The 25,157-nt window shown below is 44.3% G+C and overlaps 1 protein-coding gene across 5 annotated transcripts; it reads right to left on the bottom strand.

Annotated features, from left to right (window-relative positions):
* Positions 1 to 325: 325 nt before the first annotated feature.
* On the bottom strand, positions 326 to 19,415 carry Hnrnpf (heterogeneous nuclear ribonucleoprotein F). Of its 5 annotated transcripts, XM_020152087.2 has the most exons (5): positions 19,306 to 19,390; positions 18,928 to 18,987; positions 8,599 to 8,733; positions 6,838 to 6,894; positions 326 to 2,246 (listed from the first exon to the last, which is right to left on the bottom strand). In XM_020152087.2, exon 5 carries the CDS (start codon positions 2,191 to 2,193, stop codon positions 949 to 951), a length of 1,245 nt encoding a protein of 414 aa, XP_020007676.2. In that variant the 5' UTR covers positions 2,194 to 2,246; positions 6,838 to 6,894; positions 8,599 to 8,733; positions 18,928 to 18,987; positions 19,306 to 19,390; the 3' UTR covers positions 326 to 948. The 5 variants fall into 5 exon arrangements, with proteins under 5 accessions (XP_020007676.2, XP_020007677.2, XP_020007675.2 ...); XM_020152088.2 differs by lacking the exon at positions 18,928 to 18,987 and having other exon boundaries at positions 19,306 to 19,415; XM_020152086.2 differs by lacking the exons at positions 18,928 to 18,987; positions 19,306 to 19,390 and adding an exon at positions 18,259 to 18,391.
* Positions 19,416 to 25,157: the final 5,742 nt, after the last annotated feature.

Below are 25,157 nucleotides of genomic sequence, written 5' to 3'. Positions count from 1 at the left end.
GAGTGCCTGCTTTGCAACTGTGAAGCCCTGAATTCGAACCCCAATCTCATCAAAAATAGATAACTAAAAAGTAGAGTAAACCACACAAATCACAGCTGACTGGGGCTGTGTGCTTTCTTCATACTTGCTTGGACGTATGTAGTCACCTTCTCCACCATGCACATACCATTGTTATTAGACTGATTTTAGCCTCAACCCTAAGACATTAAAAGGGAGGGCATGGATTTGATATTATTTTCAAATCCACACTACAGTAATTAGCATTAATGAGTCCTCTCCAACCACCCATTTTGCTACTTTTTGCTGAGTAGATAATCTGTGCCAGTCATTGTGAAAAAGTCTTTATTTTAAGAAAAAAAATTTAGTTAACAAAAAAATTTAACAAGTTTCACTTAGCAAAATACACCCAAAAGGAAATCACAGTACAAAGAAAGCTTTAAGTCAAGGCCTCACCAATTCCTACAGTATTAGTATTGTGTCTCAATTCTCAAAACTAACTTTTAAAAAGCTTAAACTTAACCTAAAAGATTTTAAATGAAAATATAAACTAGAATGAACAAACATGAGAAATGTTTCTCTTTGAATTAGGGATCTAGCACCTTTGAGTTCTCCAAAAAAGTACATCTCCCCAATGTGCTCACTGTGGTGTGGCGTAAGAGCCACATTTAACATACTTAAACTAGTTTAACTCAGATAACATCACTCTGAAGTACACTACCAAAACGTTAATCGAGAATAGCGGAAGAAAATAGTTTTAGGTTACTCAGTATCACATGCTAGAAGAAAAGTTTGCATGAGGAAACACTGAAGAGGTAATTTTTTAATCCAGATTTCACAAACTCATGGTGCAAAATGGGTCCCACAGCTCCTCTAGTTATAAACTGCTCTTCACTGCTTCTTGGCTGCCTGTGAAAATTTGATTGAAACAACTCAAATGCTCCTAGAAAACTAGTCATATCCACCCATGCTGTTCTGACCGCTATAGCCGGCCCCGTAACAGCCACTCACTGACTGGCTCTCCAGGCCACTGTATGTGGCCTGGGCTGCAGACACCCCCATGCCCTGCATCACCTGGCTGCTATAAGCCCCATTGCTGGCCCCTGTTGTCGAATTCAGGAACAGTTCTATGTATCTGTGCTGCATGTTGGCCCTGTCTTTTGACATAGCCGCCACAGCTTCTTCATGGGTAGCAAACTCAACATCAGCTTCTCCTGTCACTCTTCCATCAGGGCCAATCTCGATATGAACTCTCACAGGGTTGAGTGGAGAGAAGAAGTTGTAAATGTCGTTCTCCGTTGCTTTGTAGGGCAGCCCCCTCATGTGGACACAGTGGCCAGTGGTGCTCTGCACCGTGAACTCGCCATCTCCGTATCTGTGGTCATACATTCCTGAGAGACAGTAGCTGAGGTCTCTCCCAAACAGGTCTGTGGTGAAGCCGTAGCCATCACTGAGACCACTGTACTCCTCGTAGCCCCCATAGCCTGTACTGTAGGCACCGGATCTCATCCTCTCCAGGCCTGCCTGTTTCACGATGCCAATGTACCTCCTGGCTGTCCCTGGTCGGTCATAGGGCCCTGGCCGCTGCACAGACATAAACTTCAGAGGTGGATCTGAGTATGACCTAACTTCCTCCTGACTGCTCTTAAACACCTCGATATACCTGTGCCCTATTCTCTCCTTGTGCTTCCCTAGCGCCTTCTCAGCTAACTCCTGTGAGGCAAACTGCACAAAGGCCTCCCCTGTAATCTTGCCCTCTGGATCCACTGGCAGTGTGATCCCATTTGGCACGATTTCCAACCCTGAGAAGAACTGAACGATTTCTTCCTTTGTGCATCCAAATGGGAGTCCCCGAAGGCGCACGAAGCCATCATTGGCGCTGTCAGCGCTGTTTGGACCACTGTGCTTCAACACCCAATCCATCTCGGTTCTGTGTGACTTGAACACCTCGATGTACCGGTGTCCCATGCTTTCCCTGTCTTTTTTCAGAGCCAACTTTACATCATCTTCTGATTCAAGTTCAACAAAAGCCTCACCACTCTGCCTGCCTTCCCTAGTGTAAATGAAATGGACACCTGCAACCCCATCGTGAATTGTGCAGTCAGAGAGAAAGTTCTGCACATCCTCAATTGAGCAGGACCAAGGCAGGCCACGGAGTTTGACAACAAAGCCTTCACCTCCCTCAGGACCTAGCATCTTGGATACTTGACAGGGCAGATGTCAGAGAAGCTTGGGCAGTTTTTCTGTGGCTGAAAGAAAAATTTACAAAATTTTTCATTTAATATGCATAAATAAGAATATGCAATAAATACTGTTTCCCCATTTTACAGAGCAGAAGGGAAGGATGAGTGAATCTAAGACATTAAGAAATAGATGAGCACCTGTAATGCTGGCACTAAGGGGGCTGAGGCAGAAAGAACACTTGAGCCAAGACTTTTCAGACCAGCATGGAAAAAGTGGTACCTCATTTCTGAAAAGGAAAGGCAGTGGTTCATCACAAGTATGAACCACTCATGAAGTTGCGATCAGGAGATCATGATTCTAGGTCAGCCTGAGTAAAAGTCTGAAATATCCCATCTCAAACAATAAAACCTGGGTGCATGCTTATCACCTGGAGTTTGAATTCAGGGCTCTACACTTGCAAAACAGGCACTCTATCCATCGACTCCATTTTGCACCTGGTATTTTGGAGGTGGAGTCTAGAATTATTTGCCTGGGCCAGCCTTGAAACATGATCTTATCTTTCTGATGTCAGCCTCTAGGATTACAGGCAAGCCCAGATGATTTTAAAATTTGATGCAGCTACTATACACAGTAGCACGTTAACTCTTCACTTCAAAAGGGTAATTTTACAATTCTTCGAAATTTAGAAGGCACACACCCTATATTGCAGAGATTCCATTTGCCCCAGGTTAGAGATGATGAAAATATCCCCTGCATGCCTATCTGTAACAATGAAGTGAAAGAGACCCTCGTGTCCTATACTAATAGGGAATGGCATAAATGAAACAGACCTACATTTAGCACTTGCAAGTATAGTAAAACCTAACACTGGAAATGTATTCACGTATTCTGATTTAGAGTCTGATCGCCTTGTAAGTATACAGCATAAGTAAAAGATGTTACTCCTGTTAATGGGAGAGGAACAGGGTGGACTCTAGGGAGGACAGGTGAATGAGGACTAACCTGTATTGGCTTCCTATGCATAAATGTGCACAGGCACTTTCTGGGCACTCCTTCCTTGGTCTTATCTAAAGACTCTGAAGCAACCAGCACAGGTTGCCTCAGTGCAACAACATGCTAATAGCTGCTTCTCCTGTTCCCCTAGGACCAGGACACATTTTGAGTCTTAGGTTGACAGTCTAGGATCCCAGGGTCAGGGTGGAGGCTTCTTGTGCTCCTCCATCTCCCATGCCTAGTTAGGCTGGGCTAGCAGTCCTGTTGTCCATGACCCACACCTGGTCATGGCTCCTCATGTATGGAAGACTTTGAAGATGCTATTTTTCCAGATTCCTTCCTCCAAATCCTCCCCAGGCACTGCTGTCACCAGTAACCTCCAGAAGTCTAAGAGCCACACTGCAAAAAAAATTCTACTCTGCATTACATCCTCTGGCCACCATCCTTGATAGACATCAGCTTCCTTATCCATAAGCCTTTTTGCTCTCACATTCGTCATGACCCAGCTTAGACCATACACCATTTCAGTTACTTCTCAGAATAAAATCTTTATGTGCCTAGTGAAACAAAAACCCTGAAAGATTCCGTAGTTGACTATCCTGAGTGTGACAGGTGCAACCAAACTGGAGAATGGTGCCTTTAAACTAGGGTTTCTCAGCCTTGTGATTGACATTTTGGACCAGACAGTCTCGTTATTGTGGGGCTGCTAACATGCCTGGTCTTCATTCATTAGTGGCCAACAGCACTACAAACCCCAGCTATAAGAACAAAACCTATTTCTAGACATTCCAAATGTTCCCTGGAAGGAAAGCCCCAGGTAGGAAGTACTGTAAGAAATCAGGTTTACCAACCTTACACTAGGTCTCAATAATACTTTCAAAACTAAAGTTTTCCTTTAGATGTCTGGAAAGCCTTACATAGTCTTATTTCTGAACCCAAACCTACAGAAATTCCTTTCCCATCTTTACTCTGCCCACTGATCACTCTTTTAGCAATGAAATGACTCAGTACTATTTTGTAACATTAGCCTTCACTATGTCAAATATGCCTGTAGCTACTTGGTTTTTCTTACCTTAAAATCTGTCTCTATACTACCCACAATTAAAAGGGAATTATCTTACTGAGCTAAGGCTCTTTCTGAAAGAGGGAATGTTACTACCTCCATCATAATATCCTTCCCAGAAACCCTTTCACCAGGTGCACCCCTCACTCCCCAACCTGGTCCTTGGGTCTCCGTAATCACCTCTGGTTGAGCTCAGGACATGCAAAAGCCTCCAACCTTCAGTTCCCTGAGGCCTGAACTGTACAATTCTACGGTTTTACTGTACAGCTCCTCTGTACTACAAATTCAGTACTTTCTCTACTTCTATAGGATTTCAATTGCAGTCAGAATGGCTCTACCTGTATGTACGGGCTCTAGAAACAAACTAAAGTCATCTTTAAACAACTTCCCCCAAGCTCTTCAAAAATTCCATCAACTCACTTCAGATGATCTCATTCTCCACAGGTCCTAAATTTCTAAATCCTATGTATTAGCTGACCTTAACAGTATGGATAATCTTTCTTTCTGCTGGGGCTGGGGTGTGAACTCAAAGCTTCCACCTTGCAAAACAGGCACTCTATTGCTTAAGTCAGTCCATTTTGATCTGGCTAGTACGAAGATAGGGTCTTGCTAACTGTTTACCTAGGCTGACTTCAAACACAATCCTTGCCATCTCAGTCCCCAAAGTAGCTAGGATTACAGGTGTGGGCAACTGGCACTGGTTAATATAGATGCTCTTATGATGAGGTTATATCCCAATAAACTCATCATAAGCTTAAAACATCCTAAATCAAAAATGCATTTAATATACCTAACCTACCCAATAACAGCTGGCCTACACTCTATTAGCCTAGACACAGAATATGTAGTTTAAAACATCCTAAATCAAAACTGCACGTAAGCCCAGGGAGTACATGGCTCACATCTGCAATCCTAGCAGCAGCTAGGAAGCAGAGATCAAGAGGATTGTGGTTTGAAGCCAACTCTAGGCAAATAGTTCTTGAGACCCTTCTTGAAAAAACCCATCACAAAAAAGAGGCTGGTGGAGTGGCTCAAGTGGTAGAGTACCTGCCTAGCAAGTAAAGCTAAGCTGAAAGACATGCAAGAGGAAAGTACAAAAGAACATAAACATTTCATGAAAGGAGGGTCTGAGTTAAAAACCTCAGTGCGGCACCCCCCCACCCCGCAAAGCCACTTAACCACCCCACACAGCACAGCCTGGCCTATACTCCCACTAGCCTACAGTTGTCAAAGACATAACACAAAGCTACTTTATGTAATAAAGTGCCGTGTCTCATTTAATTTACTGAATACTGAAAACCAGAATGGTTGAAATGGTCAACCTTTTCACATTTCACACAAAGTTGAAAAATCCTAAACTAAATAAAGTTTGAGTATGCAGTACCTACTATTTTGCATGGTATAGTATAAGCTAATTACTTCCTTCTTTTATGGAACTGTCATTCTCTCTGCATTCCTATCATATCCACTCAATTCTATTTCCTTCTAATTCCATTCCCAGCTAATCTTGTCTGTGTAAATTCCTCCAAACTGCAATCTAATCTGTAGCTCAACAGTTCTTTTGAAACATGTCAATGTCCTGCTTTCAAGTCTTCTGGCCTTGTAGACTTTAGGTTTTAACATCCTCCTATCTAGCTCACATCACTTCCCTTTTTATTTTTTTTCTCTTCCACGCCTGGCAATTTCAATATTCTCTGCTCCCTCAGGGATGTGACACATGTGTTTCTCCCTCCAAATACACTCTGTTCAACCTTCTGTCTAGGTAAGTCCTGCTAATCCTTCAGGTTTCAGCTCCAATATCACCTTTGTAAAAGATCTCCCCATTCTCTGTAACCTATATATGGTGTCCCTATACCCTCATAGCACTCCTATTGTGGTTTAAAAAGTATCTCCACAACCGCTTTGGGAACCTACTGGGGACAGAGTATTATGTTGTCTATCATGACCTCATCCCTAGCACAGGTGGGCACAGCAGGCCAAAAAGATTAGCAAAGGATTAAAGCAGCCTAACTAAGCTAAAAAGACACGCAAGAGAAGTATAAAAAGAACATAAACATTTCATGAAAGAATTACTTTACATTGGCTAGGTAGTCATGGTTCACCCCTGTAATCCTAGCTACTTGGGATGCTGAGATTGGGAGGACTGTGGTTCAAGGCCAACCTGGGCAAATAGGTAAAACCCATCTCAAAACAACCTGAGTAAAATAGATTTGAGGTTCGGCTCAATTGTTAAGAGTGCTTTGTGAGCATGAATTCCTGAGTGCAAACCCCAGTCCCATTAAAAAAAAAAAAATTCCTTTATATGACTGAGAAAAACCCTTAGTATTTGTTTTTTCAAAAAGTGAACACAAGGAGAGGATTCTTTTCTGAACATATGCCTACACTTACTACATCTATTTGCCTATTTTTATCCAGAATCAGTTTTGTACTCCATTTCTCAGAAATTGTAAGACTTTTCATTAACTAAAACCAGTTGAAAAGGTGCTGCTCAAATGTGGATTTAAAGCTAGTGAAAAAATGTTTTCCTTTACTTCAGACTCCTAATATTTCTGCTCCACAAATCAAATATTAACTGAAAATAACTTCTTTAAATAGCTTACCTTAAAGAACCACAAGGATGTATTCAGTGGGAGACTTATGGTAGGTAATGAATTGTCCTACAAAGAAAGAAAAAAAATTAAACAGGAGTTATTGTCTCCCAGTCTCAGAAACCCTGAGCAGCAGAGTATCACAGAGCAGGTATGCCAGGGCTGCCACTGGGCTTCTAGCTCTAAGCTTCCAGTGGAAGCCCTTTTATAGGCCCAGAGCTCACATCATTAAATCTCGCACTCCCCGCCCCAAAGGCACTTAGGAGGTTTATCTTTATTCTTAGAATAACAGGAATCAGAAGGGAAACACCTTATTTGCCTTGAGAAGATTTACAGATTTTGAATTTTCCATTGAGAGCTTTAAGTTCTGGGGAGGAAATTTAAATATTGCAGATGGGAGGAGCTAGGGGCTAAGGGGGAAGGGGCAGGGCAAAGGGCAAGGTTGTTTGCTAGAAATTGTTCAACCTGATTTACAGTTTACAAGAATACCTCTGGGGGCAGTATGGAGACAATCAAAAGACTCCTGGGGTGTTATTTACTAATTTCTTGTGAACTGTAATCGATCTTACAATCTGAATAAGGAAATGTTGAACTATGCTTTTCAATAACATAATCGCTACTCTCACCAACAGCTAAGTGACAGAGCTGTCTCAACAGAGTCTAGGGCATGGATTGAAGTCTATGGAGAAAGAATTCGGCTGTAATCTTACTTTTGGAAATATGAACTTGGGAAAATCAATCTTGATGAGCTGCTTGTCTTAAAGTAGGGGTAATTATTTCTACCTCATCCAATGATTATTACATAAGACACCATAGGGGATGCTATACAAATGGAAAGTATTAGTTATTAAGAAATCTATTAAGAAACAGTACAGTTTCAAAACTCTTGGGACCAAATTTTCCCAAGGCTTCACCCACATTCCTTTCCTCTGCCCCTCTAGAAGGCAGTACAGCCTAAAGGTGACCTACAGTCATCTTAATGACCTCTACCCTTGGTCATTCCAGCTCCTGGGCTCCTTCAGTGTGATCTGCAGACCAACACCTGAAGCCTCTCTGGAAACATCCCACAAGGTGGCAGCCAGACCTACATTAGCCCATTGGCAAAGACCCCCCATGAACACGTGAGGGCAGATGGACAGCCACCACCTTACTGTCAGCCCCTCACAATTGCTGGGGTAGTAAAAGCACTGCTCTTGCATCCAGAGATTCTGACTTAACGTTATGGGAGACTGCCAGGAAGAGTCCCCACAACTTGCCCAGCTGACTCTAGGTCCCAGGTTCTCATAGTGAGTGTGCACTTGGACCACCCCAGGAAACCAGTGAAAATAGTCTGTTCAGACAGACCGCTATAGTGGATGAGATTCTGCATTTCTAACAAGCTCAACAAAATATACTCTTCCCCACTGTGATACTGGTTTGACTGGATTTAAGCTGTTTTAAGGTAGAAGCAATCAAGATAAAACAAGGCGCGGCCTTTGAGTCTAGGATTGGCTTAAATTTATCTGGGGGTAAGCAGGCACCACCCACCTTATTCTTTTGTTCAGGATAGGGACAAAGACAGGACTCCCGTGTTCCAGGAGTTCCCTCAGCAGTTTTCACTAGGAGCTCACCGCCCCCCCTTTTCACTTTGTAAATAAGTTTTTAACCTCCGGACCGCTGGGAGTTCATCCAGGCTGGTTGTCTTACTATTACTCAGAAAGTTCTACTTGAGTCAAAGTCCACAGGAGCAGGAACAAAGACTAAGCTGTTGACTTTTTCTACTGTTAGACTTACCAATGAAGAAGGTAGAACTGATTTCTATTTTCATCAAGCAAGCGTGGTTTACGGCCAGAGAATCCCAAATTCCACCTGATGCTTAAAAACACAGATGGCTCTGCGGGAAGTCCAGGTGCATCTTCTGTTCTTAACCTGAAATGGAAGTTCAAGTGGCCAGGGGCAAGTGCTTTCTGCGAGGGGGGAAAACCCAGAGACACGGAGGTGCGTGTTTTGGCGGGAAGCAGGGCTGAAGTCCGGAGGCAAGGTGACACAATCTTGCGACCTCCACCTGGCAATCCGACAGCTTTGAGAGTGAGTCGCCGTCAGGCAGGAAGGTCGGCCCCGGGGCCCGCGCGGGCTCGGGCGGGAGCTTCCGGGCGGGGGCGGGGCGAGCGCGGGGGGAGGGGAAGTTCCTGCTCCTCCCGGCGGGGTGGGGGTGGGAGTGGGGGTGGGGAGTCGCCGGCCCGGCTCCAGCTCAGCGGGGGCGGGGGCGACGGGAAAGCGTGTCAGGACCGGAGTTTGGGGCGCGCGGGCGGGATGGGGGAAGCAAGCAGGGCAGCTCGGGAGCGGCTGGGCGGCGAGGTAAAGAGTTCCTGGACCGGGAACTTCCCGACAGCTGGGAACTTCTCGACAGTAGGGGGCGAGTGCAGAGCCGGGAGGGGTCAGGGGAGGCACGGGAAAAAAAGAGTTGGGGGATCAGGGCCCCGTGCGGGGCTCACCACGCCAGGGACCGGCCGTTGGTTCCGGAGTCCGGGAAGCAGAGGCCGCGTGATCGAGGCCAGCGGCGGACGTGGGTCACGGGGTATGGAAGAGGAAGTGCCACCGCCGGGCCCGCCAAGATGTCACCAATGGGAAACGCGTGCCTGCAGGTGCGGCCCGCGAACCGCGGGGTGGGCCACGGCAGGAAGTGGGGGAAGAGAAGAAAGCCACGGGGAACAGTTCTCAGCGAGTTCTCCGAGAGCGCGAGGGGACAAAGTGCACGCGGAAGCACAGGGAGGGGGACTGCACTCAAGCGTGGACGCTGGGCGCCTCCCAGCCGAAGCCGCGGACACACAGCACTTTGTACCACGGCCTTCTGTAACTTTAAAAAAGCTCAACTCAACTTCACACCTAACAAGCGACATCATCTCACGAACCTGTGAGTCCTCATTTGAATCAAGTGAAGTGATGAGCGGTAACAATCTATACATTTTGCTGTAACCGATGTCCTCAGACTGTTTAAGTGGAGGTTGTAGAAGCCATGAAGTAAGATGGCTACTTCATCCATCAGTCATCCGTCAATGACTACTGAAGCTGTGGTGTGTACGGTTTCATTATACTTTAGAATTTCAGCATCTACTCACAAGTGACAACCTACCACTTTGTAGGAGTAACAAGGAGAAGGTATGAGACCGGTGATATAGACTCGGAAACTACATTGACAGATGAGCCAGTCCTTCCACACATTTCCAATCGAAAGACCTTGGTGGTACTTTCAGCATCTATATGGCAGCACTCTACTTGAACACTGGCTAGAAATTACTTAAGTTCAAATCCACTACCACCAAAAAATAAGATAAAATAAAGCAGTTCATTCTTAGAGATACACCCTGAAATACCTGTAGATGAAACAGTGTGATTGATGGCTGGGACTTGTTTGAAAACTATCCACAACCTAGGTAAAACTTGTCCACCACTGGCAATTATTGAAGCTGGGTAACAGGCACCTGGGAGTTCATTTTGTTATACTCCACTTTTGCATTTATTTTAAATAGTCCGTAATTTAAAATGCTACCAATCCCACTTTTTTCTTGTCATCAAAGTATGAATTCTTAAAACTCTGATTTTGAATAAAATCCAGCTATCCAAAGGAAAATGAGAGACACTAAAATCCACACTTGGTTAAAGTAATTACATGCATGTATGTATCCCAAAAACAAGTGAAGCAAGATTGTTAAGGAAAATCAGCACAAAACTGGCTAGTTTCAGATTGGAGATGTATATAGCTCACTGGTAGAGTGCTTGCCTTGGCATGGGTGAGGCACAGGGTTGAGTACCTGGTACTCAAAAGTCTTAACTGCTTCATAGGCTTTTTTTTTTGTGCTGTTGAACTGAGGGTCTTCACCTTCAGCCACTCTACCAGCCCTTTTCTGTGATGGGTTTTTTCAAGATAGGGTCTTTGGAACTATTTGCCCAGGGCTGGTTTTGAACCATGATCCTCCAGATCTCTGCCCTCCTGAGTAGCTAGGATTATAGGCATGAGCCACTGGTGCCTTGCCAATTTTGCTTCTTAAAGTTCACCTCAGAAATATATTCTTGGTAGGTTTTGTGAGTGGAATCCATTTTAGCACTTATTTTATTTGAATGTATACCTTCTATCAACTGGTTTGTGACTTAGTCAAGGCAAGTATTATTGTTACAGCTCAGTGATTGTTTCTAGCCATTAAAGGTGGTGAGGGACCAAGTGCCAAGAATTGAGCAAAGGGAGCAGGTTGTACCTAGACAGAAAACAAATGCAATCTGGTATCAATAGTCAGAAGAAAATCCTTCATGGCCTTCAAGGCCTAACGAGACATTGTATATTGTAAAGCCAGAGGGAAGTCACTTGTTTTCAAGTGGAATGTGGTGTGATTTTTCTTTTCCTTTTTTTTTTTTTTTTTTTTTTTGAGTGGAAGTAGTGGGATGTTTGAACTGGGTGTGCCTCAATGGCTCAGGCTCTACCACTTGAGCCATGCCCCCTGCCCTGGATTATTCCTCTTTAACAGTTCATGTGGAAAATGAACAGTGGTGCACGCCTACAATCCCAGCCCTCAGAAGGCTGAGGCAAAAGTGTTCCAAATTTTGTGGATAGCTTGGGGCACATAGCAGGTTCAAGAACAAGCTTGAGCTTGAGGTAAAGCACCTGCTTTGCAGGCACAAAGCCCTGAGTTCAAATACCCCCCCCCATATGCTTGAGTTATATATATTTTAAGAAAAAAAAGGGGAGGAGGAGGAACCCTGTGCTTGGAGACAAGATAAGAAGGAATGACACAAGCCTAGGAAGATTATGGTGGGGACTACAGAATGTGAAAGGATTTGACTGATGTGCAGTAGATAATTTGACAAGCTTGGAGATTCAATTATTTACCAAGAAATATTGTGCATTTATAATATGCAAACACTATATACTAGGGGCTTTGATGGTGAGAAAGTCAATTCCTAGGATCCACACAGCAGCGGAAAAGAAAACAAATACATACATAAACGTATGATGAAAACATTCTGATATGAACAAAAAATAGAAAATAGGGATTAGGGTTCTGAGGAAATGACATTCAGACAGGAGCATGAACGGGGTGGGAGTGTGGGTAGATGGTAGGGCAGGAACTGAGTGATAGAATTCAGTGCAGAAAGGGTAACTCTTCCCCCACCCCCACTCCCAAATTAAGGTTTAGAAGTTGAAGTTAGAACCCATATTCTGGTTTTTTTTAATGTTACCTACTCATTCTCCCCTGGACATCTTTTTCAACTTTTTGTGTTTTTTAGTGCAGCCTGAGCATGTTTTAGTTGCTTTGTATTCATTACTTTTGTGGAAAATCCTTTTCATCTTTTTACTGTTTTTATTACATTTATAAAAGAGAACTTGGGATAGTTTCTGCTGCTCATGTCTTGTTCTCCATGAGCTCAGATGGACCTGTGGAGTACCTGAGTAGAGTATAGATACATTTGTATGGCTGTCTTTTGGCTCTGCTAGAAATGATTTTCATGGCCTCAAAAGCCTACCAACCTAGCAAGTTTTAGGCTTGTGTGTGTTTACGTACAGTGGTGGGGACCGTATCTAGGGCTGCACACAAACTAGGCACTGAGTTCCACCCTTAGCCCTAGCCTAGCAGTTTTTATTAACTCCCAATTCAGTGGCTCTTAGCCATTCCTCGCTGTCCTGGACTCACTTGCCTGGACCAACATCATGAAAACCACACACCAACACACTCAACTGTATTTAACGTCTCAGGAGGCTCAGCGATCTGCTAGAAGTCTCAACAAATTTGTACACCATGCAAAGGTCAATACACAAAGCTACGCTAAGAGCTGTTAAGAACCATGACCATTATGTGATTAACATTCCAAATTTTACTCTTTACTACATTTTGACATTTTGATGTCATGATCTGTAACTATGAGGGCTTTTAGTCCACCTATTACAGCTAATTGTTTTCTTCAGTGTTCATTTCTCAAAAGCTGTATTTATTACTAAAAAAAAGCAAAAATAGCAGTATGTGTCAGGTAAATTCTGTCTACAATGATAATGCCCATCTTAAAATAAGGAACAATTTTACCCAACATAGAACAAGCAACCATTGCACATATTGAGAGTGCATTTTGCAAATAACTCAAGAATCAAGATATGTAAGGCGTGACTGGTGGGATGGCTCAACCAATAGAGCACATGCCTAGCAAGGATGAGGCCCTGAGTTCAAACCCCAGTACCACACACACACACACACACACACACACACAAGGTATCTAAGGTAACAATACAAACAAGGTAACTATCTACCAATCTGTATACATAAATGGCAAGGTTTCTTTAAAATGTTCATTAAAAACACTTCTGGCCAGGTGCTATCAGGAAGCAGAGGAGGATCACCAGCCTGAGGCAAGCAGTTCAAGACACCCCATCTCGAAAATACCTATCACAAAAAAGGGCTGACAGAGTGGCTCAAGGTGAAGGCCCTGCGTTCAAGCCTCAGTATGGCCAAAAAAAAAAAAAACAAAAAAAAAACCAAATCTCAACAGAGAGAAAATTTTCACTATTGGACTGAGAGCTCTTTCCTCACAGTAAAAAAAATAAATAAATAAAATCTCATTGTAGCCAAGAAAGGTGTTTGTGTGTATCTGTGTAGATTCTGCTAGAAAACATCAACCTTCCTATTATTTCTCACCCTGAGCATGGCCCTGAGAGGGCAGTCATATCCTAGAGTTGGGCATCGCCAAGGAGGCCTATGGCCTTGGCTCCTGGTGCAGTGCTGTACACTCCCACAGCCCCTTAGGAAGGTGTGTTCCTTGAGAGGATGGATGAACTTCTTGCAGAGGTCTTATAGAAAACTGACACCCTGCTCAGACCACTGGAATACAGACTGCAGTAACTGTGTTCTTTATTCGGGAGACAACAGCACAATGCTCTGGAGGGGAAAGGAGCATGACAATGTACACAAAGAGGTCTCTAACACCCACAGAGAATATACCAAAAGCACTTCAAGAAAGGCAGTTTCAGAATGAGAAGCACTGAACAAAACCATAAATATTTTAACAGGGGAAAAAAAGGAGCACTTTCAGATATTCCATTACAGAATTTAAAACAAAAAACAAAACACCCGTTTCTAGGGCTGGCAGAGAGGCTCAAATGGTAGAACTTCTGCTAACAAACTCCAGGTTTCGAGTTCAAATCCCAGAAAAAAAAAATTAGTTCCAAAACTCACTGAGTTTTGCATTTATAACTTAGAAATGAATTGTTAGAACAGACAATAGCCTGGTAAAGCTAGTGGAAAAATCGTAACACAGAGGTGAAGAAAAAAGAGAAATAATGAAGATTTGGAGGCTATGCTTTTTTCCAAATCCACGTTCTCTATACTTAAATTTAGGAGTTTTACCAGCATAGGTCTGGGTTGTGTTCTTTTTTAAGTATCTTAATGAGAATACCACAAAATCAAGCTTATTTTAAGCCAAGAAAATTTCCTTCCATGCATCTTTTGCCTTTTTTTCCCTTGTCCCAGAATGAACCAATCCTTGATCTTGTAGACTTCTAGCCTCCAGAACTGTAAGAAAATAAAATTCTTTTATGCCAGTCTTTGATAGTTTGTTAATTCTTTTTGGGTATACTGTTTTTTTTTTTTTTTTTCAGTGCTAGGAAACTCAGACTCAGCAAATGTTCTACCACTGAGTTACATCCCCACAGCCCAACCCTTGGTACTTTGTAGGGCAGCCTTAGCAAACAATTATGCTCTAATACCAAAATCAAAGAAAACTAGACTTGAAAAAGTTCTCTAATGTCAAATCTTTGTAGTTAGGAACCAGAGGCTCACATCTGTAACCCTAGCTACTCAGGAGGCAGAAGGATCTCAGTTCAAAACCAGCCAGAACAAATAATTCTCAAGATCCTATCTCGAAAAGAACCATCACAAAAAAAGGGCTGGTGGAGTAGCTCAAGGTGAAGGCCCAGTTCAAACTCCAGGAAAAAACAAAACAAACAAACAAAAAAACAGAAAAGGACCGACTGGAGGAGTGGTTCAAGTGATAAAGCACCTGCCTGGCAAGCATGAGGCCCTGAGTTCAAACATGAATACCACCATTAATTTTTTTTTTAAAGAACTCTTTCTAGCTTAAGGTCGGAAGTCATAATACATAGTTTCCTAATTTACAAATGTGCACTCTTGTTTAGTTATATAATTAACTTGAAATTTCCCATCTCCAGAGTTTTAAAATTAGTTTTCACAAGATTTCACTTATGACCTCAGATAAAAAAAAATCCTAAATCCAAATCTAGCAATATGAAAAGCAGTAACATCATGACCAAATATTAGAATCAAAATATTGTATTACTAAATAATATATTCTATTATTATAGATAATATAGATTTTGTCTATATTACTCATATAATTATAGATAATATTACAGGTAATAATATAGATTCTATTATTATTAATAAAAATTAGAATCAAATTATTATTCTAATATTAGAATCAAAAAAACTAAAAAAAAAAAAAAAAAGGGGGGGGGAGGCGGGCTGAGAATGTAGTTCAGTGGTAGAGCCCTTGCCTAATACACACAACAAGAGCTCCAGGTTCCTCTCCCAAAACAAAAACAAACAAAAACCCTGGGCCTTGTTGGTGCAAGCCTATAGGTAAGGAGACAGAATGATCTCAAATTCAAAGCCAGCCTGGGTTACAAAGCAAGATTCTGTCTCAAAAAAAGTGCAGTGGTTAAAACATACTCTGTATGTTAAAAATTCATGACTTCATAATGCTACTAGAGAAAAGAAATTGTATCTTTGACACATAGTAGAAATAATTTATTATGCTTATGCTGGATACTGGTACACATAAAAAAAAAAAGAAAATACTTTTCGAGGAGCCAAGGGCTCACCCCTATAATGCTAGCTTACTCAGGAGGCAGAGATCAGGAGGATTATGGTTGGAAGCCAGCCTGGGCAAGTAGCATAAAACAGGGTTCATAGAGAGGCTCAAGTGGTAGAGTACCTGCCTAGCAAGTGTAAAGCCCTGAGTTCAAGTCCCAGTACTTAAAAATACAAACAAACAAAAACCTTGCCCTTAAAATATAAAGTACATCTTAAGAGTAACCAAATGACTAATAGGAACAATTAAAATACAACTACTTGGGAAACCAGTGATAACTCCATGGGTCTAGGCAATGATTATCAAAATAGAACTCCAACCCTTAAGGACTGCAGCCCTTAAATGAAGTATTCTTTCCAAAAACTGCCATCAGAACAACTTCTACAGGTAAATCACAACTATCTGAATGGAATGAGAAAAACCCAGAGTGCAAGCAACGAAATTTACATGCAAGCAACCTGATATGTTCAACAATGTCACAAGAATGCTTTAAGAAAGGAGGCTCCTTACATGAATGGTCTAACATAATATAGTAAGACTCCCACCAGATGAGAAATGTGATGGGTACAAATGAAGATGTGCTATGAGTTTTATAAATTCATACTGGACTTTTGAAGGCTTCATATGAAAATGATTAACTTTAAAATTTATCACATGCAGGGCTGAAGGAGTGGCTCAAGTAATAAGAGTACATGTCTAGCAAGTCCAAGCCCTGAGCTCAAAACTTAGTACCACCAAAAAAAAACATTAAAAATTACATACAGAACAATATTCTGGACATAAAAGATTATTATTAAAGTGGCCTACTCTTTACTACTGGGGAATGTAAAATTACATATGGCTTGCATTATTTCTATTGAACAGCTTGTTTTGGACTAAAAAATAACTTAAAAGATCATCGTAAGACACCTACCAAATAAATATGAAGTGGAACCTTGCTGAACCCTATTCAAACCAATCAGCTGTATAAAAATATTTAAAGCTGGGAATGATGCTTCATGCTCGTAATCCCAGCACTCGGGAAGCTGAGGCAGGAGTGTTAAGGAGTTCGACAGTAGGCTATACAGCAAGAGCAAAAAACAAAACACAAAGGCCAAAAACGAAAAAAGTTTGGTTCTTTTTTTTTTCTTCTTCTTTTTTAAGGCAGGGTCTTATAATTTTGCCCTGGCTGGCCTCAAATTCACAATACTGGTACCTCAGCCTCCCTAGCACCTCATCACACCTGGCTTGGCGGGAGGGGGGGGGGGAATTGAGTGGGCTGTAATATAAAGTAGGCTGGTCTTGGTTGAGCTCAGTTCTCTCGCTGACCATTCTGTTGTCCTCCATAGGAACCCTGGCTCAACCCAACTACAGGGGGCACATGGACCTTTAGCAGAGTGCTGTACCAGTCGATGCAAGGTAAGTCCCAGTCCCACTTGTGTCCCTGTGCCAAGTTCCTCACTCTTCTCATTTGTACCACAGAGTTAATAACAATAATCCCCTATTAGACATGTCATGAACATGTGACTAGAAAATGGGTAAAACATCCAGCTCTATGCTTGCACCTTGTAAGGGTCAATTAATGGGGCTAAATGCCGAGAGCTCATCTGCTGTCAACGGCGTTGGCCACATGGAAGAACTCTTATGTGCCCAATATTTTCGCTTAAACCAAATCCCATTTAAACATTTTATGTTTAAAGGGAAATTCTGTAACACTGTCCTTAAGTGAAAACCAGAGTCACTATCCAACTAAAAAAAAAAAGTCATGAAAAAGCAAATAATACAAAAAAGAATGTTACCCAGTGTAGTTACTGGTAGAGCACTTGGTGGATATGCAGGAAGCCCTGGGTTAATCCCCAGCTTCATTAAAAAAAGATTAAAATAGAAAAAAGATCATGAAATGCAAAACAATCAAATAGACTTAACAGTAGTTCATACAGAATATTAATACCTTCCAAGACAAAAGACGGACCTTCTTGACAGCTATAATAAAGCAATCTCTCGACATTCACTTCAAAACTTATTTTTAAAAAATGGAGACTTCTTACCTAGAAAATAGCACTGAAAACCTCACTTTCCACTGGCGGAGCTTAATACATTTTTTTGCCTAACCGAAGAATTTGTTATTTTCCTTCTTACTAGAAGTTCACAAAGTGTTACCTTTTTTAAAGACATGAATTAAGTATTGAAGATTGAGACTGTAAGTGTTCTACTTTTCAATTCCAGGCTCAGGCGGCCGGCCGGACCACACCGGGGCCGGCGCCCCCAGCGGCGAGGAGCTGGCGGCCACATGGTCCCTCCGCGCGCGCACTAACACGCGGCGCCGTCCCCGGCTCAGCGGACCCGACCGCAGGCGAGACCCCGGCGCCACGAGTAGCCGCGGAACTGAAGGGGGCACACCCGTCCGTCCTCGGGCCGTCGCGGGAGGCGCCCGCGCTCTGGCCTCCAGGACTCGCGCGTCTGCAAGGAGCGCCGGCCGCCATCTCGGGGCCGCCGGGGCACAGCCGCGCGGGCCTACCCCACAAGTTTCTCGGGGCGAGGGGCAGCAGCAAAAACACCCAGAAACCCAAGGACTCTTAGTGAAGAGCAAAGGGAACGGTCACTAACCTCCCGAGGCAAAGATTTCTCACCCAAGACGCAAGCACTGGATCCCTACGCGCGCGAGAGCAAGGCCGACCGGCGCTCCGGCACACGCGCCGCCACGAGGAGGAAGAAAAGGCGGCGGGCGCCGAGCGCGGGGGCCGGGCGGGCGTGGGAGGAGGGCGGAGCCGTCCCGCCCCATCTTGTGCAACTCCGGCGCCTCCGCCACGTGAGCCCCGCTCCCTGCAAGGAGCCCAGCGCCGCCCTGGGTGCCCGGGGACCGACTGCCGCACGCGGCCCTCTGTCCACACCTGGCCGGTCGGACCCCAAACCTCCGACCGCGATCCCCCACGCCGCCGCAGGGGCAGTCCCCGACCTCGTACCGGCCTCGCTGACCCCAAACTCCAGCCCCGCAGTTCCACCCCGGGGGTCCGGTCTTCAACCTCGGATTGGCCTCGCTTACCTCAAACCCTAGTCTCACGGTCCCATCCTCACTCACCCCCGGGTGTGGCCTTCGACCTCAGATCCCGCCTCGCTGATCCCAAACTTCATCCCCAGGGCCCAGTCCCTGCTCGGACACAGCTGTACAGCCCTAGTCCTGGAATCCCACCTCCCTGACTCCAGACTCCAATGGCCCAATCCCCAGTCCGACAGGAGTGCGACCTCGCCCTCAGATCCTGTCCGGCCGCCCCTCACCTCGGGCCCGAGTCTCCACGCCGCTCTCACATCCGGAACCTCGGTCGTCCCTCGGAGCACCTAGAGAGTGGAACGCGGGGAACTTGGCAGTTGTAGCTGAGGCAGTTGAGGCTTGTTTACCGTCACCACGGAAACCCCCGGCAGCCGCTCAGGGGCGGGGCTTCCGAGGGGCGGGGTCAGGCGCGCGGCTGGCCCTGGTCCTCAGCTCCCGCCCGTCGAGCGCACGCGGCGCATCCGGAAGCTCTCTGGCTCCCAGCGCGCCAGGCCCCGGCTCGGCCCCACGCCCCGGACCCCCATTAACAGTAACCCCCAGAACCCGCGTCCCCATCCCACTGCCACTACCGGCGTGACAGCGGGCTAGCCTTCCCCGAACCCCACCTTCAGAAAGACGCGGCTTAGTCCTGCTTCCACGACGGAGCCGGAAAGACGCAAGGATCACAGCGAGAGGGAGCTTCCGGTAGCGGATGTCCGGGGGTGGGGCCACGACGGCGCCATTCTGACGTGTCCTGAGGAGCGTAGCCGAATATTGGCCAGCCGAGCTTTGGGCGGGGCCGAGGGGGGCAGTGAAGGGGAAGGTGCCCTCCTCTCAGGAAGGCAGACAGCTAGGGCGCAAGCGCAAACCGCCTCGCGGCGAGGGCCTAGCTGGCCGCTGGTGGGCTTCTGGGTCAGCCCTACTTAACGCCTGAGCATGTGCAGGGACGCCTGGTTTGAAGACCAGCGAGAGAAAAGAAAATGAACCAGTTTTCCTACAGGAAGGAAGGAAGGAAGAAAGGAAGGAAACCGCCTAAAGGAGGTTCTGAGGGAGCGGTTCGGAGGGATTATCAGATGAAGTTGTTCACGTGGTCATCACTCGAGCTGAGAAGCCCCCAGCTTCAGAACTGAGGCCTGCTGTCAGGCTTCCTACACCTGGGCGCACAGACGGTGTGCAGACTTCTTGTTTGGTGCAGCTGGGGTTTGAACTCGACTTCGCGCTTGCCAAGCAGATGCTTTACTACTTGAATCACGCACGCCTCCTGTCCATTTTGCTTGGTTATTTTGGAGATGGGAGCTCATGAACTAGTTGCTCCTGCTGGCCTCAAACCATGATCCTCCCGATCTCAGCCTCCCAAAGAAGCTAGGATTACAGACGTGAGCCACCGGCGCCCGACCAGACTTCTATTATTATGCTCTAGGACTAATGGTTATTAGCATTTGGGGAGGAGGGCACACACTTCATTACAAGATGCCAAGGCACTCATCACAGGCTAAACTGAAGATTCTTCGTAAAAAAATCACCAGAGAGCCTCGCACCTGTAATCCCAGCACTTGGGAGTCTCAAGGAGCTTGAGGTAAATCGTATGCCCCTCCTTAAATGAGTAAACACCGGAGAAATTAAAGGAGTGTGCAGAATAGTGTCAATTTATGAGTGGACCGATAACAAAAGACCGTTTATCAAAAAAAAAAAAAAAAGCGCTGATTCCAGGAAAGAGAATGAAAGTGTATTAAACCCAGAGGCTTCTGTGAGCTAAAATCAAGCTTTACCACTCACCTACACTCCCAGCCACAAATGGTTTTTTTTTTGGGGGGGAGGTTGTTGGTACTGGAGTTTGAACTCAGGGCCTCATGCTTGCTAGACAGATGTTCTACCTCTTGAGCCATTCCACTAGCCCTATTTTGTGTTGGATATTTTCAAGACAAACTCTTCAAACCGCTATCCTACCAGTCTCTGCCTCCTGAGTAGCTAGATTACAGGTGTTGAGCCTGTGGCACCAAGCTGGGTAAGGTATTCTTAATAAGAAACTGCATTACAGCTCATGCTGTAAAAAATTCTTTTTCTCTGAAGAGAAAATGCCAGTCTGAGCCAACTGTTAATAAAAAGCAATGATTAAGGACTTGGGGATTATGAAGCCAGCTTCAAGAAGTTATGTTTATTGCTTATACTCTCTCTTCAACAAAATTAGAGGTAAGGGCAAAATAGTTTCTGCTGGGTATGGAGGGGGTGGGAGAGGAAGGGAGTGGAGTGGGTGGTAAGGGAGGGGATGGGGGCAGGGGGGAGAAATGACCCAAGCATTGTATGTACATATGAATAATAAAACAATAAAAATTAAAAAAAAAAGTTATGTTTATACAATCTTTTCATTTTAACAGGGTCTCTCAGCCAAATGGGCTCTTCATTATTCATCATCAGTCATAGGATAATCTTTGAGGTGGTCTCTGAATGCAAGACTAGGACTTTTTTTTTTTTTTTTTTTGTGATACTTGGGATGAAATCAGGGCCTACACCTTGAGCCAGTCCACCAGGCTTTTTTTGTGATGGGTTTTTTTGAGATAAGGTCTCGAGAACTATTTGCCCTGGTTGACTTTGAACCTCCATCATCCTGATCTCTGTCTCTTGAGTAGCTAGGATTATGGGTGTGAAGCATCAGCTCACAAGGCCCACAAGAAGGCTTTGTTCTGATCATGAGCCAACTGCTGGTCCTAGAGGTTCACCTCAGGTGTGTGCTGTACCTTTTTTAGCATTGAGCACAGACACATGTAGGCCCTCTTCTACAGTGAGGGCTGACCTCACTCAGACTGTGCCATGGACCCAACCTTTTCCATAAATGCCTGACCTTAGCTCACCAACTGGCAAATGCTGTCCCACACCTGGTCCACTTGGACAATCTCCTTTACTGTGGCTTGCTCTTTTGTCTCTATCTTCCCTAAACTCTGAAATAAAACAACAAACCTGTTTAAAGTGAAAGTAACTGCACAGAGGTGCACCTTTAAGATCTGTGATTTAAAGGCAATTGGATTTTTGGGAGGCTGGGGGGTGCTGGCCGGGGGGGCAGTACTGAATCTTGAACTCATGGTCTCGCACTTGCTAGGCAAGCACTCTACCACTTGAGCCATACTCTTGGCCCTTATTTGCTGCTGTTTAAATACATTGATAATCATCACAGATTTAATAAATAATAAATATTTTCAGTTAAAAAAAATAAGCCATTAGGCTAGGAGTGTAATTCGGGGCAGAGTGCTTGCCTGGCATATGGGAGGCCCTGGATTTGATCCCAGCATCACACACATCTCTAGGAACTATTTATAATAAATTGTACTGAGGTTTGGAGTGTCTGAAGTCTATTAAAATCTTCCAGTTGGTAGCTGTTGAGAAATCATTTTACCCATTAAGTGTTGATGCCACTCCCTCTTCCCCAGGATAATGCAATAGGTAGACAGGGACCATCAAGGCTCAGAATCATAGTACCTGTCAGGTAGCAGTAACAATAGCTAAAGTACAAGTTGTATATATTGCTCTTGTACTTTGTGCTGTTCCTAATCTCATTAATTTAAACCTCATAACAGGGCAGGAGTTGTGGCTCCAGTGGTAGAGCACTTGCCTGGCAAGTGTGATGTCCTGAATTCAAAGCCCAATACCACCAAAACAAAACAAAATTTTAAAAATCCTCATAATTCAATGGTAGAGGATACACTATCTCAGCATTGTTCAGTGGAAGGAAACAGGTACAGATCAGTTTAACTTGCCTAAGGTTACTCTATTTCCTGGTGATATGTCTGGCTGGATGTTGGATTGGGGCCTTTGTGATCTTGTTCTAGGGTTTTTTGTTTGTTTCTTTGGTTTTTTTGCAATAGTGGGACTTGAACTCATGCCCTACACCTTGAGCCACTCCACCAGCCCATTTTTGTGATGCTATTTTTCAAGATAGGGTCTCACGAACTGTTTGCATGGGCTGGCTTCAAACCTCAATCCTCTTGATCTCTGCCTCCTGAATAGCTAGTATTATAGGCAGTAAAGGCATGAGCCACCCATGCTGGCTTGCCTCTTGTTAACTGCCATTTTTTTGTTTTACTTTACTTTTTTTTAATTATAGAAACAGAGTCTTGCTGTTTTACCTAGGCCAGTCTTGAATCTTCAGGCTAAAGCAATCCTGCCTCAGCCTACCAACGTGTGAGGACTTCAGAATGTGCCATCACACTCAGTGAACTTCCAATTTCTTAAAAAATTGCAGACTATTTTAAACATACAGAAAATGACATATTATAATGAATTTAATGAATATTGACATTTTCCCCTATATCCTTTCATAGGTGTTAGACAAAAAAAAACTATAAACCAATGCTCTCAGGTGCTTAACTCTTAAAAAAAAAGTTTTGCTGTAGGGCTGCCAATGTAACTCAGTGATACAGCACTTGTCTCATGTATGAGGCCCAAGGTTTCATCCCCGGACACATACACACACACACACACACACAGTATTATCGTAAATACAATTTCTGACTGATGAAATATTTCAAAGCTTCAGAAAAAGTTTGAAAGTCATATACTGTCAGTAGACAGTATTGAAGTTTTAGGATCAAGGAACTGACGATTTGTTTTACATTTACATAAATTTATTTACAGGATACTGCTTCCTGGAATATAGTTTGTGTGCGAGTGTGTACTGCCTTGTCCCAGTATTTTTGGTCCTGGCTAGAAGCCAGTCAGTTCCTCTTGTTGCAGCAGATTAAACCCACACCCCCAACCTCCTTTATCAGGACTCTTACAGTATGGGTCATTATAGCCACAGGCCCCAATCACTCTAGGGCCAGGTACCATAAACAAGACACAGCCTGTCGGCCTCAGAGCCCCTGAAATTACTCAAAGTAGCCAATCCTCAAGCTGTGCTCTGCCTAATGCTTTTCTTTTCTTCCTGCAAAAACCACAATCAAGGTGCTTTCCCACAGCTGTCCCTTGTGCACTCCGCCTCAGGATGTACTGAGTGACACTGCCTGGGAGTTGTGTTCTCCCGAGGGAACTGGGAGTATAGGCGTGCCCTTCTTTACCCATGGGTTTGCTTTCTGTGGTTTCAGTTACCTGTGTCAACTGTGTTTCAAAAGCATTAAGTGGAAAAGTCCAGAAATAAACAACCCAAGTTTTAAATTGTGTGCCCTGTTCTGAACAGTTTGATGAAATCTCAGGCCTTTCTGCTGCTTCCCACTCAAGTCTCGAGTCGTCCCTTTGTCCATCCTACCTGCTGTATGTTCTAACCTCCTTTAGTAAGTACAATATAATAAGATATAAGAGAGGGAGACCACATCCATGTGACTTACTATAGAGATATAAAGAGAGAGGAACAGAGTCTCCTTATGTAGCTAATTTGGCCTGGAATCACTATGAAACCCATGTTGGCCCTGAACTCTGGATCCTCCTCCCTTCGTCTCCCTAGTGCTGGCATTAAAGACATGCAGGACCTCACTTGGCTATTGTTATAATTTTTTTATTAATCTTTTTAATCTCTTATTTTGCCTAATTTATAAACTTTACCATAGGTACGTATTATATAGTGGGGCTGGGTACAATCTGAGATTTTCTGGCATCCACTGAGGGTCTTAGAACGTATCCCTGCAAATAACGGAGGAAATACTGTACAACAAAATTGTAAACTCTTGGATTTATCTCCTGATCTGCCTCATATGTCACCATACCTCACCGAAGGGGATGAGTTTAAAGCCATTCCTTCCCATTGCAGCTTCTCTCTCACAACTACTCTGGTTGAATGGGTGGGAGAGAGCCTGGGCGTGGGGTCCTCCATTACCCACACGTTCTGGCTCACCATCAGCCCTGATAGGGGAACAGGCAAGAAAGCCAATGCTAGCCACTTGAGGAAAGAGGGCCAGAGGACAGAAGGTGGGTCCCAGGCCTCTCTGACACCTGATTATCTGCTAAGCATTTCGTATTATCTAGGCTTTTGTCAGAAAAAGGTGTACTTTTTTTTATCACTCCAGTTTATTCAGCAATGAGTCCTACTAACGTTTATTTTTATTTTTGTGGTGCTGGGAATCGAACCCAGGACCTCAGGTACGCCAGGCAAGCAGTCCACCACAGAGCTATATTCCCACCCCATAGGTTGCATTAAAAAAATTGTTTTTTTCTTATTTTGGCGGTACCGGTCCGCCACTTAAGCCACGCCTCCAACCTCCTGTTAACATTTGTTTTGAGTACTTTATTTGGAAGAAAAAAAAAAAAATCCCATGTTTTATTCCGGAAAAGTGGAAGAATCCGTGAGACGTTTGCGTCTTCACAGTAATGGTAATAGCAACGATGTCGGCCTTTCAGTTTCGCGGCCTACAACAGAAAAAAGAATCGAAGGTGATTTGTAATTAAAAATGGGTTGAATTAAGGCTTGGTGGTGGGTGAACACCGAGGAAGGGGGAAGAAAGAAGGGACGGGTTGCTTCTCGTGAACCAAGGCGACAGTAGCGCCTAACTCGCCC

Source organism: Castor canadensis, chromosome 7, assembly GCF_047511655.1.
Source record: "Castor canadensis chromosome 7, mCasCan1.hap1v2, whole genome shotgun sequence".
Lineage (NCBI taxonomy): Eukaryota > Metazoa > Chordata > Mammalia > Rodentia > Castoridae > Castor > Castor canadensis.
The sequence above is the reverse complement of the archived record's forward strand: the minus strand, read 5'-3'. Positions and strand labels throughout refer to the sequence as shown.